The following is a 14,227-nucleotide window of genomic DNA, read 5'->3' as shown; positions in this document are numbered from 1 at the left end:
AGCAGAGTCCTGTCAATTGAGGTAAAAGGTAGGTTGTATGAGGCCTGTGTAAGAAGTGTTATGTTGTACGGTAGTGAGACATGGGCAGTGAAGCAGGAAGATCTTGGCCGTTTAGAAAGGAATGATATGAGAATGGTTAGGTGGATGTGTAATGCCAGTCTGAGAGACAGAAAGAGTTCAGATGAGCTAAGAAGCAGGCTAAGTCTCTGTAGAATTAAAGATGTTATCCAGATAAGAAGATTGAATTGGCTGGGGCACTTGGAAAGAATGGAGGAGAATAATTGGGTAAGAAAGTGTAGAGACTTGATAGTTCCTGGGGCAAAGCCCAGAGGCAGACCGAGAAAGACTTGGCAGGAGGTTATAAGGACAGACTTGATAGAGAGGAAGTTGAGTTTAGATCTAACACAGTCTAGATCAGATTGGAAGAGGGTCATTAATATACCCCGTCCAACCCATGCTAGCATGGAAAACGGACGTTAAGCCGAGAATGATGATGATGATGATGAAATAAGCTGAAGCATTAATTTGTTTGAGGTTGAGATTATGTTTGGTATAAAACAGCTAGTCTTAAAATATAATATTCTGGAATAATTACCTATTTTATGCTGTCAAGTTTTTGTTTTACCTGCTCTGTACGTTGTAGCACTATTTTAGTTAAAATATGGGAAAAAATAAGAAGTCAAACACGAAGCATCCAGATTTGGGTAGAAGCTTAATCAAGGGAAAAAACCAAGCAAAAAGAAGTGTGCAAAGGGCTGGTAAAGACTCCTGGGTATGTGTTATCTTTCTTTATACTTTGTAACACTTCTATGTAATAAAATACCAATTCTGCCTTATTTCTGTGTTTGTAACTGTTGCATAGAAGGTCTTGTTTGTTAAACAAAAACTTTCCTATTTTTAGCACAACCAACAGATTTATTAATTTATTTAAAAACATTCAAAAGTGTGCACCTAAACTTTGTTAACATGCAAAAACCGTGCATGTAAAATCAATGCTGTCAATTCCATGTTATTATTAAAATAATAGTGCGCCTTACAAAGTTTAATGGTCAAATCAGATTTTTATTTATTCAAGATACTGTCAGATATAAATTTTCATCAAGTGTATATTTCACATTTTCAAAATAGAAGGTAAAAAATAACTTAACCAAGATATTTAAACTATATAGTAAACTATTGCGAATTGAAGATTAAAAAAATGAATTTTGCAACATTATTGTGATTTTTGCAATTTCTTTTGACATTTTCTAATGTTTTTTACTCATTAAAATGTTTCTTATCTGCTTTTTTTGGTTTGGTTTGGAATTGTTTCAATAGAAAAGAGTTTCTTATTCCATTAAAAATAATCTACAGTCAACATTGCAATTTAATCGTATGGATTACTATTTATTTATATTTTTGTCACATTAATTGCGAACTGCAAAAATTTATGTTGCAATAATTTATGCCACAAAAAAAAAATTTCTAAAACAATTTATGTCCCTGGGGGAATATTTCCTTGATCAATTTACCATAAACAAAAAGTGGTGCTTAAGAATAGAATCCATATATTCCTCCTTCGCTTTGTTACAAATAAAAATCGATATAATTAATATCAAGGTGCACAAATGGTGTACAGCTGTGTGCATGTGATGTGCGTTTTTATGTGCACAAGAATTTTATGCACCTAACCATTCTATAAGGCACTTGAAAGGATGTGCACCAAGATTTTAGATTTTTTGTTAACGTGTCAATATTTGTGCCAGCAAAATGCCAATCTGTATTAGAAATATTGAGCTGTAGAAGTCCAAAACAATTTTCTGAATCACATTCGGATAATAACATTGTTTTCTTTTCTTAATTTATTAAGCTGCATACTAGTGAAGTTCAAGATGGATACGATTGGAATAGATTAAATTTACAGTCAATAACAGAGCAAAATACACTGGATGAGTTTTTAGAGACTGCGGAATTGGCTGGTGTCGAATTTACTGCAGGTTTGAGATATATTGTTGGATAAAAATTTTGTAGCATAATAAAATATCTTACATGTATTATTTTGTTGTTTATTAGAAAAACTTAATGTGAAGATAGTTGGAACAGGTAGTGTCACTGGTGTGCTTGGTGATGCAGAGAAAGAATCAGTGAAGAAACTTCAAGAAGAAAATAGAAGCTTTGTTACGATACCACGACGGTTAGTGTTTGTGTTTAAAAGGACTCTTTAATCCCTTAGATAACCATGTTGAAAAGTTTTTCATTATTTCACTATTGACAAAAGTAATTAGTTCTCTTTTTCAAGAAATGTCTTAAATAAATAATTATTATTTGTTTATTGTAATTAATAATATGTAAGTTGTTGCAATTCTGTTTAGGCCAAAGTGGGATGTAAATACATCTTCAGAAGAATTAGCCCTACTTGAGAGAGAAGCATTTTTGACCTGGAGAAGAACCTTAGCATTGTAGGTACTTTTTGATGATTTCTCAGTAGCAGACAACAGTAATTATAGTTAAGCATAATATTTAATTTTGAATTTGTGGAATAGTCCTCTAATGATTGCCCCTCAGAGCACTATTTTATTAAATAAGCACCCTTTTTAAAAAAGAGATGCAAACCGAGGGGGTGCTGTGTTTAGCAGAGGTGCTGTATTATTTGCAAATATTTAAAAACATGGCATGCTGATTTTGCTTTTCAATGAATTTCAGCAATGTTTAAGCCTGTAATATGGTTGTATTACACTTTTTGTCCACTGTTAATCAACAACCATACCATGTCTAACCATGTCTCTAGGCATGTTAAATGGTGTGCATTTCAATTTTGGTTTGATTATCACAAGTCTTTTATAAGCCTATTAAGCAAAACTCTATAAATCTTAATTTTTTTAATAGACTGGATCAAAAGTATATTAATAATTTCTCTTCAATAATTTGATGCCCTTCTTTTTTTGTTTTCATCAGATTACAAGAAGAAAAGCAATTATTGCTAACGCCATATGAAAAGAATTTAGATGTGTGGCGGCAATTATGGAGGGTTATTGAAAGAAGGTAAGAAATGAACTTTTGTTGTTCAAACAAGTTTAAAGATTATTAACATTATTTTCTCTAGATTATTTTTAATACATAAACAAGCAGACAGATTTTTTGGCAATCTAGATCAATATTAATAAATTTTCATTTTTGAAATGTCTGGCTAAATTAATTTCAATCAATGTAGTAATAATTTAATGTATTTTGTGTATTGAAATTGGCACTAAAATGAGTCACTATTTAAACATAACATTTGGCTACAGCAAGAATATATCAATGACCATTCGTATTTAAACAACTGCAATAATCTCTTTTTTATAATTGCAGTGGGCACATTTTTGGACTGCATATTTAAGTTAAAATCAACGGAGTATGTAGAGGCCAAGTGGTACTTTCTAAATTGCCAAAAGAAATAATTCGGCTTGAAGACTCACACCACACACGAAAAAACTTGACCCTGGATTCTGAGCATTAGTTATATGGAAATGGCTTGTGGTTATGGTCATCCAAAATTTTTTGTTTCTTTAGCTTTGTAAAGGTTTATAGCTAGCTAGTTACAACCCTGGACATAATATATTGAGAAAAATGCAGAATTAAAAGTATCACAAGCAGATGCAATTAAGAACGCCTTTTCTATCTAAGTGACACTCACTGCAAACTTGTCAAATTTGACCATAGAGCGAACTCAGGACTTAAAAACATCCATATTTAATTAGGTCCAAAAGTATTTCGGACCTTCAAGATAGTGGAGTGGTTTTTTCCAGTACAGCTAATGGAAGTTTAGCCATGAGCCAAGTGATGGGCCACTTACACAGTCAAATGTACACTAGTAATTCCACTCGCCCAACTTTCACTAAAGCATTAAACCATAGCAGGGCATGTTACTTTTAAGTCTACCTTTGACTGTTGAAACATAGATCTAGATAATCATTTATGTTTATAAAAGGTTTTTTCATAAGTTTCATAACCATGCATAAAACTCACAGCTGTATACCTCAACTGCCACTGTGTTTGCAGCCAAATTCTAGAATATATGGTTGTTGTTAAACTCTACTCCATTGTGATTCTATCATGGATCAATTTCACTACCTGAGCAGAAAGCGGTATAAGAAACAAGGCCTGTGCGTCTGATGAAGCCCTTGTTTCTTAGGTCATCCCTTTGCCCACACAACATCCTTTCCCTACATACGATAATTCGAATCCTCCATTGGAGAGTAGGGACACCCAATCAAAAAACATTTTTATTAAATAGATTTTGCATATGTGTTTTTATTATAGTTTGTTACAGAAAGAAATGTTTCTATATGTTTGTTGTAACACTGTTATGCTGTTTTATGTTCTGTTATTCTTATCTTTTAATGTTACAAGGTTGATTGAAAGGTGATTTTTGTGAATTTTTGTTAATTTTTTTCTTTTGAAAAAATATGATTTAAATTTAATTTTTGAAGTCCCAAGCAGAGTAAACTGAGTTTAATGGTATTGGAAACAACAAATGAAAGAAGAACGCTTTACTATAACCCAAGTAATGAGTTAATGCTAGATAATGATTTAAATCATTTAATAGTGGTGCATCGTTTAGGTTCACTGCTCATAGAGCTTGCTCTGTGGTTGATCTGTGAATTGCTGTAGCTTTGCGTGTTGCACAAAGTAATAGAAGTATTCTAGCGTTTGGAGGATTCTAGATTTGGAGGGAAAATTGTCAATTTTTTTATCAAATTTTTTTTTGGTTTGTAACAAACGTTCATGCAAGCGCTTCATGCTTGCAAGTAATTGCTCATGATTAATATCAAGGCCTGAAGCATACTTTTGAAAAGTAGAACTTTTGCAGGCTCCCAGATGCAGGTACTCGCCAAGTAATGTTGTTTGTTTATTTCAAGAAAAGAGCTATAAAAAAATTCCCACACATTATTTTCACAGTTGTGGCTACACTAAGTAAAGTTTTAAAACTCACAAAATTATTAAAATTTTAAAGCATATGTATACTTCAACTTTTACCCTAAAATTTCAAGCAGCTAACCACCATAAATGTAAAACGATAAAAGTAACTGTGTAATAGCTGCAACCAGCCTGAAATTGTAAGTACTTCTGGATCCCTCCTAAGTCAGGTCTGCCTTAAGGTAGTTCATAAAAAATGAAGGAAATTTATCTTGGGTTTTTGGTAATTTTCTTCCTGATATAAAGCAATTTTATTATGAAAATGTTTAATGTATTGTTTATTTATTTTTAGTGATGTCATCTGTCAAATTGTTGATGCACGTAATCCACTGCTGTATAAATGTGATGATCTAGTAAGAAAACATGTTATTATGTTGGTTGTAATCTGGTGTTACATTATCCCTGATTGTTTTAAGGATACGCTATATCTTGCGAGCAGGATTTTTTAAATTACGTTTTAGTAAAAGTAAATCAAGTTTATTTATTCATACATCACTCAAAACTAGTATAAAAATAATTTAAAACTTTTAACTTCTAAATGATATAGAGATATCCTTTATTCAAAAAACAAATTCTTTTACAAAACTACTTCATTACCAGTTGTCATTCAATGTAGGCTTGTAAAATCTCTGGTGTGCGGGTCATCACATGGCAAAATCTTGTTGTTCTATTATTCAAAAACTGTACAGAAGTGGGACCTCTGGATTTCTTTATCTCACAATTGATGCAAGACTTTGGCTATTTTATTTGTAGTCAAGATGACAGCAATTTAGCTAGCTAGCTAGCTACACTAAAACAAAAGGCGAAAAATTAGAAAAAAATGTGTATGAATCAACTTTCATGGGACAAAACTTCCGGTATATTTCCATCTTGGTCAGACACTCACATTTGCTTAGATCTCAGATTTATTGAATAGTCCTGGTCCTTTAAATCCAGGAGTAAGCCTATCCATAGCCAACCTGACCATCCTAGTTGATTCACCGACTCCTGCCTTAGTTAAAAGAACTACGTAGACATAAATCTTTATTGTCTGGCCCCTTCTTCGTTGGTAACCAGGTCTTACACAAGAAATTAGCTGTGCGGTTCTTAATTAATGCAGAGGTGAACGCCGACAGAACACTGATAAAGCAAGTCTTCAAAAGACACACAGACACACATAATTATTTTTGAGCACAAGCGACTTTACAATTAATAATAATAATACAAACTTAAAAATTTCTTTTATATGTTTTAAGTTTTCTTTAGTGACGGCATTTTTGCGATTTAATTGGCTTATTAAAATGCGCAGCCTTTGTTTTTTAACAGCGTCTTACACACATTTATTACTTGTGGTAAGTGTGATCATGATTACGAAAATTCCATGATGGCACATGGCATATAAAAACAAAATGAAATAGATGCCAAACGAAGGTTGATTAAATGAGACAGATTATATTTGAATTATCTAGTTATTTTGCATATTTCGATTTTTAATTTTTGAGGTCAAATAGGGGAGATCTACAGAAAAGTGTTTTTTTTTGTTTTAAATGTTTAAAGGCTTTTACAGTCTCCAGTGTTGGGGCTTACTGGTTAAATCATTAAACCATTCCTTTCCAAGCCTGATGTTCTTTAGAATCGTGATAGCTGTATGTGTAAACGACTTCCTAATTATTTTGTCATTGCTGTAGATTTTTATCTTAAACTTTTATCATTGGGATGTAATATCTAGAGAGTGGTTCACTTTTTGGCGATAAGAGAAATTGCTTAATAACCAAGTAGGCTTTAACACAATAGCCCTATCACTTGCAGAGCTTTTAAAGTTTTGTAAATAAGATATAGAATGTAATAGATGGTTTACAAAAAAACAAAAGTAAGGAACGCATCTCAGTCTTTTTCAGGAATATTTAAGTAGGTGTGCGATGAATCGCACGTGCAAATCAAGTAAGGCGTGCTATGTAAAACGCACATGGAAAGGATGTTACACGTGCGATACAGGCTCCGGGGTTACTCTTTGCTGCGCATTCATTTTGCGGTAGAAATGTATGGGACGTTTTAAATCGTTAGGGTTAGGGTGATCGAGCGTCAACGTACAGCGACTCTCTCTATCTTAACTTCCTTTTCAACATGTTCGAAATAATAGTTTGCATGACTATACTGTCATTTTCATAAATTTATTGTTTATTTTTCAGGTCATCACTGTTAAACTCACAATATGTGTATGACTAACCTGTAGGTTATCTTCACAGTTCTCCTAATAACGCAACACCAAATAAACTCAATTGATTTACACACAACACAATATATACCACTATTATAAACACAATGATTTCACCAGCAAGATTGGTTCAACACAAGTAAACCCCACCACCAATTGATTCTTATTAGTAATCGCCTGGAATGGAAGATTACCAATTACAAGCAAATAGGCAAAAATATGCTTCGCTTTTGTTTTTAAAATTATTTGAATAAAAATAACACTTGCGGCATAAAGAAAAAACTCAATTAAATTCGGACCTGCTATGGTTTTCAATTGTTTGTCAAATAAAGAAATTATTTACAATTAAATCCATGATAAAATGTCTATTCCGCTTAAGTGCAGTTTTGCAGACTTGCTTTATCCGTGCTCCGTCAGCATTCACCTCCGCATTAGTTAAGAGACGCATGGCTAGATTTCTTGTGTAAGACCTGGTTACCAACGACGAAGGGGATGGGCAAAAGAAATTTATGTCTACGCAGTTCTTTAACTAAATCAGGAGTCAGTGAATTAGATAGGATGGTCAGGTTGGCTATGAATAGGCTTGCGCTTGGATTAAAAGGACCAGGACTATTCAATAAATCTGAGATTTGAAAGTGTCCGACCAAGACGGAAATCTATCGGACGTATTGTCAGACAAAAGTTCGAAACGAGCTACAAGCATGTCCGACCGAATTGGAAATGTGTCGGACATTATGTCTGACAAGACTCTAAAAATTATTTCGAGGCCTGCCATCGCACGCTGCAAAATGGATTTTATGGGTTGATTTTCTAAACTCAATATTTATTTTTCATTCGTGCGATTAATCACACGCCTAAAACTATTTAGGTGTGTGCCAAGGCGTGCGCGTGCGATCACACGTCCCTCCTGAAAAAGCCTGCATCTTAAAAATTTTTTTAAAATATCTTCAAAAATCTTCATACCTTTCAAGCATGTGAAAATTTAGAAGGTTGTCCTTTTAAATTTTATATTTTTCTTGAAAAAAATATGATCATCTAATTTTTTTTAAAAAAAAAACAATCATATAATCAAACGTTTTTTTTTTTTTTTATTTTGAAAATTTTTACTTAAGAGGGTGATAACTGTAAAAGAAAAATCAGAAAAAAAAGCTATTTAAAATAAGTCAACTTTCCAGTTCATAAAATAAATTAATTTAAATAAATTAATAATTTTAGCATTGGAAAGTTGTTTTTTCTGTAATATTAAATGGCTAATAAAAAAATCAGTTTTTGATACAAAAACGTTATCCCATATCTGTAAGCTTTATGGTTATATGTATTTTTGAAGGTGTGATCAAAGACCACAACATGCGTGGCACCACAAAATAAAGGAATAAATGCCTTTGAACCTTTTTTTATTTTTATTCTTTGTATAATTTACAAGAAACCATCTTCACACAATGGATAACCAAAAACTTTTGAATGTTCAAATTTTAATTTTCCATTACAGTGTTCTTTTTCAGGATTGTTTTTTAAAGTGTTATATTTGAGGCTTTTTTCTTTGCCTTTATATTACACTTTTTTCTTATTTAGGAATCTTACATAAAAGAAGTAGATCCATCAAAGAAGTTTATTATCTTGATCAACAAAGCAGACTACCTTACTGAAACACAAAGGTAGTTACATTTAAATCCTAACTGAAAAAAAGTACTTGGTACTGCACGGGGTAGTAATAAATAACCAAGAATAGTTTAAATTTCAATGCATCCTGGAATGCCTTTTCAATAGATATAAAATTTAAGGAGTAAATGTTTCATAATTTGCAGTTTTTTTTAAAAAAACTAACTGCAAATATTAAATTATCAGCAGTTTTTAAGCATTGTTAAAAAAACATCATAGTAAAATGAATAATAATAAAATGAAAAATCCTAAAAATATTGAATAAATGAGATAATGAGTATAAGTTTATGTTTAACTGAAACATTGGAACCAAACTTTACCACCTGTTTAATGTGTTCTCCTTTATTATTTGGATTCTAGTGACATGGTGTTAGAAACAGATTTTTTTCAGTACTTTTGTTTTACAAACCCTGTACATATTTTATGCAGCATTTTCATAAATCAAAACAAAATGTTCTCACAGATGATTTAAATAGATAGTGGTGTTTTTAATGATTTTGCAATTGCTGATGACATTATGCAAACAAATCCTGACTTCAGCAAGAAAATAATTATGCTATCTGTCTGTCTCGTATATTTGAAGGCCTTAGAAAGTCTGTACTAAACAAGGTTAATGATAATAGCTTGTACATTTAGATCTTATTGGTTAAACTATTTTAATACGCAGAGGTCTAAAGTTATATTTTGGTCAGCACTGGAAGAAGGTATGGTGGATGAGGTAAAATTTTATTCAAAAATATCAACTTTCTAAGGTAATCTAAATTCACTGTCAGCTTCATATAACAAGGGAAAAGAGATTTTATGTTTTCTGTGTTCTTTGGTGGTAGAGTTTGATGTGATACTTTGTTTCATTAATGTATACATCTACTGTTTCTTTTTTGGTAATTTTTCATGTGATGACTACACTTTTAGGCAATAAATAATTTTTAAAACAAAGATAATTTAAAAAGTAGTGCTTGTTATCTATAGATTTCAGTCGAAGTACATAAACCGTTAAAATATAATTAAAAAACACTCAGTTTTCAAATAATTTTTGGAAATTAATGTTTTGTTGTGTCACTTTCTTAAACAATTTATGGAAAAGGTTTAATACCTTGGGAGCATTACAAGAGAATTTCACCTCACCTGAAATGAAGCTTTGTTTTAATTCTGTGCTCAAGCAAAAATCACTTCAGTCCTTTCGACAGATAAGAAGTTTCACTGAAGGTGTTAAAAACCTTACATGAGGTTAAGCCAATGCGCATGTGCAGTTATCAAATATGGTCAGCATAAAAGATGACTGCAAGAAATTTTGCCCTCATGTAAATAAAACAGTATTTTAATTTTTTTAATATTTTCTTGTAAATAATTCCTTTAAAAGGAACCTTGATCCATGAAAAAGTTGGTGGGTGTTTGGTAGGTGTTGCGCCATGTCTCATTGGCAACCTAAATCGTTTGGTTTCTTTGTTTGTTGCACTAACAGTTACTTTGTAAATTATTATAGGGATCTGTTACATCAGTCTACTGTAATCTATAGTTTAACATAATTTTTCAAAATAGGAAACAACTGACATACAAGATAGAGAGCTTTCTGACGAAGTAAAGTCATTGCTATTAACACAATCGATTAATCAAGATGCAATATCAAAAGAGGAAGACTCGAGAATCGACAAGAACGTTAAACAACATGAAGAAGAAAATACTACAGCTTTCATAGACAGTGTTGTGGAAACAACAGAAGATTGTGAATGTCCAAAAAGTGATAACATTTCTGATAATAATAATACAGAACTTTTATCTCGTAAAAGACTTCTAGATTTTTTCAGATCCTTTGAACAAACTGATGCAAAAAATAAGAAGAGTTATTTAACTATTGGCTTGGTAAAAAATTAACTTTCATTTTTTTGCTATAATCTGATATGTTTCTTGTTACTTATACCTTTTTATTTGGCCATTTAGGTGGGATATCCTAATGTTGGAAAAAGTTCAACTATAAATGCTTTAATGCAGGAAAAGAAAACAGCGGTTTCGGCTACTCCAGGGAAAACTAAACATTTTCAGGTACGTGCAGAAATGCAAAGTTCTCTGACCTACTATGACTTTTTAAATGGAAACTTGGATATACTTGTTATATTACTACTAACTAGATAAAAAAACGAGAACTAATTTTCGTAATTTTGCAGCATTTTATAGCAATAAAAGGACTTTTGTCCTTTTCATTATTTTAGACATTATTCATCGATGACAACCTTTGTTTATGTGATTGTCCCGGCTTAGTGTTCCCAACCTTTGTTTCTACCAAAGCAGAGATGGTTTTAAATGGAATTTTACCAATTGATCAGCTAAAAGATTATATTGCACCATCAACAATAGTATCTTTTTATTTCGATATTGCTGTTTTTGTTGTTGTTGCTGTTGTTGTCATTTGTAACTTTATAAAATAACACCTTTTATACATGTCTGAAATGTAAAAAACAGCCTGGATTGGGACAAATATTGTTTTTGTCCTAACAGAAAATATTACTGTTCTTAACGTAAAACTAGCTTGCACAAATGATACCAAAAAAGATTATTGAAAATACTTATGGAATCAATATACCAAAGCCAAAAGAAGGGGAGAATCCAAATCGTCCACCATCAGCTGAGGAAATGCTGTCTAGTTATGGACGTAGGTGGTTTTACCTTTTTAAAATTGATAAACTAAAAAAGGCATTTTTAGTTTTTATAATCACAGTCATAGAACGCAGACAGTTTTTGGGGGAGGCCAAATCAAGAGAGTGGTAATTGTAATTTCCAGCGCATATATTTTTCCTAAATTTTGGGGGCTGTTGAAGGTAAATCGGGTTGCAATTTTCTCCTTTGTTAACCAACCATGTTAACAACTAGCACTGCTACATAATTGAAAACGATTTTTTACAACATTAGGAATGAGAGGTTTCATGACTAATAATGGTTTACCTGACTGTCCAAGAGCTTCCAGATATATTTTAAAAGATTTCATTAAGGTATGTGTGGAAGTTACTATTATTGTAGTGGTTTTTTAGATAGACAAATGTTTTGTAATGTGACCTGTTGGTAGTGGAGTACAATTAAAAACAGCAGTACATGGTGAACAAAAACGCGAATGTGAAAATAAGTTTTGTATCACTTGTTAGGCTGGAAGAATATTCACATGCTATTTAAATGTGTGACAAGTTGTATCAAAAAATCTTTATTCCTTCCCATTTTTTCATATTTATATGCCAATATGTAAAGTCAGCCCTTTTGCACATTTTTACACCACTGCCAGCGTAAGTTGATGGAACTAACTTTAGTAACTAACATGGTGGAGCTTGCCATGTATATTGTCAAAAATTGCCTCGCTGAACTTGCTAATAAGAATACACCTTCATTCTTTATTTTGTATCTTTATAGGGAAAACTTTTGTATTGCCATCCTCCACCAGATGTATCTGAAGACAAATATCAACCATGTACAATAAGTCAAAAATTTGTCGACAAAATGTTAATGAGAGAGGAAAAAGAATCTAAAAGAAAAGACAAAAATAACGAGGTACGTTTTGTAAAGACCTCTGTTAGTATTTCGATAGAGTTTCCTTAAAAAATCTGCTCTGTATCTGCTCTAAAGAATATATAAGCTAAGTTGTTGATAGTGATTCCATTGCAGTGTCTGATAATCTCTGATGCGAACAGCATAAGTTTTGTTTTATTTCGCCCTGAAAGTGTTACCTATTTTTAAACCTTTTTTAGGTAGATATGAATGAAGTTGACAAAGATTTCTTTTCAGAGGTAAATCTTTCATTTTTAAGTATTATGGAATTTGCTACATTTCTTGTATACAAATTTTTTTTTTACATTAATATGTAATTTTTAAATTTTGAGATAAAGTCTTTTGAATAACTTAAGCAGAGACCCAAAAACTGTACTTAATAAGACAAGGTGACCTGGAAAACCTCAAATATCTTTGATTCCTTGCAGAAAAATCTTAAACCATTTGAGTTTAAATATTATAGTTTAAATAAAGACATTTCTATTTATTTTTAACACATTGCCTTGCCACAGCTCACTGTGTTTGTACCCTTCTAATATTTGACACTGCCATCTTTGAGTCTTTGCCTGGATTGTACTTAATGGTTTTCCTGGTGTTTATGTGTGCAGGAATAACTGTAGGAAAAAGCCTTCAAGGGTTAGAAAAAACTGTAATGGAAAAATACCTTTTCAACTTTGTTTGTTTATTTTATCTTAATTTTTGTAGAAACCACCAGCAGCACATTTTAAAGCTCCCACGGGAAGCCAACATGGACCACAACTTATCATTGGAAATGACGTCATACAAAAACCTTGGAAGAGACATGGTAATAAAAACAAAAGAGAAAAGTTGAGAAGAATTTACAACAATAACAACTGATGCAAGTTCATTATATATCAGCACTGTAAATAAGTGAACCTGGACGTCATTTTGAGAAGTGGTGCTACAGGAAACGAAAACGAACATGAAGCAAACATATTTCTTTAAAATTTAAAAAGACTCTTTTTTTTACTTTATATCTAATAAAATAACGAGGGAATTGTTATTTTTAACATTTATTCAGAAAATACGGCATGCTATTTATTTACAAATATCAAATGTTCAACGACTTTGTTCAGTTGTTGAACTTTGTGGAGTTTTATATAGCTACCAATATGAATATTTCAAAGGGAGTTCTGAGTACAATAAAACATATTAAAAACTACATCAACAAAGACTTGTCACTTGAATAGTCAGCGATTTTTACATACTAAAGAGCTTCTTTTTTATGAAAATAGAATTGTTGATAAGTTGATAAACTTTTTGGTAGATATCAACTTCACGAACATAGAGACACCTTGCCTCGATTATTCAATTTAAATAAAAATCATGTTGGCTCAATATAAATGCATCCCACCTGCTTACTTAGGAAACTATTTACACACTAAACTCAATTCCTTGCTTTCCAAAATCTTGCTTTTCTACATCTGCAATCTTGATAGGCAGGGTTTTTTTCTTCCTATAACACAACAAATAGAAATTTCAGTGTGAAAAACCTTCAAAGTACAGAGCAATATTTTTTTTTACTACCAAGGTTGTAAAGGTGTCAAAATTTGTCCGTTATTTAGTAACATAACATGTTTATTGTTTAAGAAGAAACATGAAAGTATAATACAATTATAAATATCAAAATAGATTTTTACATTTGACAATACTGTATGTTTTGTTTTTCAATCTTACTTGTGATACCATTTATGTATGCTAACTAATACATTACATGCTGACTGTGTATAATACATTGCCTCTTTTTTTTGGAAATTATAAAAGAGAAATGAATTAAAGGAACATCTGATCCTTTATTTAAAAATTTTACCTTAAAAATAAGTAAAAACAAAAAAGTTATTGCATTTTTTGTGCTTTTTTTCAAACGATTTCCACCTTTGTTTTATT

At 31.6% G+C, this 14,227-nt stretch overlaps 1 protein-coding gene across 2 annotated transcripts; it reads left to right on the top strand.

Annotated features, from left to right (window-relative positions):
* Window positions 1–532: 532 nt before the first annotated feature.
* LOC130631522 (large subunit GTPase 1 homolog) lies at window positions 533–14,071 on the top strand. 2 transcript variants are annotated; one of them, XM_057444404.1, is made up of 16 exons: window positions 533–772; window positions 1,850–1,976; window positions 2,053–2,173; window positions 2,352–2,438; window positions 2,935–3,021; window positions 5,231–5,291; window positions 8,705–8,787; window positions 9,428–9,509; window positions 10,331–10,651; window positions 10,730–10,831; window positions 10,999–11,142; window positions 11,315–11,438; window positions 11,696–11,775; window positions 12,185–12,322; window positions 12,524–12,558; window positions 13,025–13,135. In XM_057444404.1, exons 1-15 carry the CDS (start codon window positions 662–664, stop codon window positions 12,527–12,529), a joined length of 1,674 nt encoding a protein of 557 aa, XP_057300387.1. In that variant the 5' UTR covers window positions 533–661; the 3' UTR covers window positions 12,530–12,558; window positions 13,025–13,135. The 2 variants fall into 2 exon arrangements, with proteins under 2 accessions (XP_057300387.1, XP_057300386.1); XM_057444403.1 differs by having other exon boundaries at window positions 537–772; window positions 12,520–12,558; window positions 13,025–14,071.
* The last annotated feature ends 156 nt before the right edge of the window (window positions 14,072–14,227 follow it).

The sequence above is a fragment of the Hydractinia symbiolongicarpus genome, chromosome 1 (genome assembly GCF_029227915.1).
Source record: "Hydractinia symbiolongicarpus strain clone_291-10 chromosome 1, HSymV2.1, whole genome shotgun sequence".
NCBI classification, from domain to species: Eukaryota; Metazoa; Cnidaria; class Hydrozoa; order Anthoathecata; family Hydractiniidae; genus Hydractinia; species Hydractinia symbiolongicarpus.
Note: the sequence above shows the minus strand (reverse complement) of the source record. Positions and strands in the feature narration are given on the sequence as shown.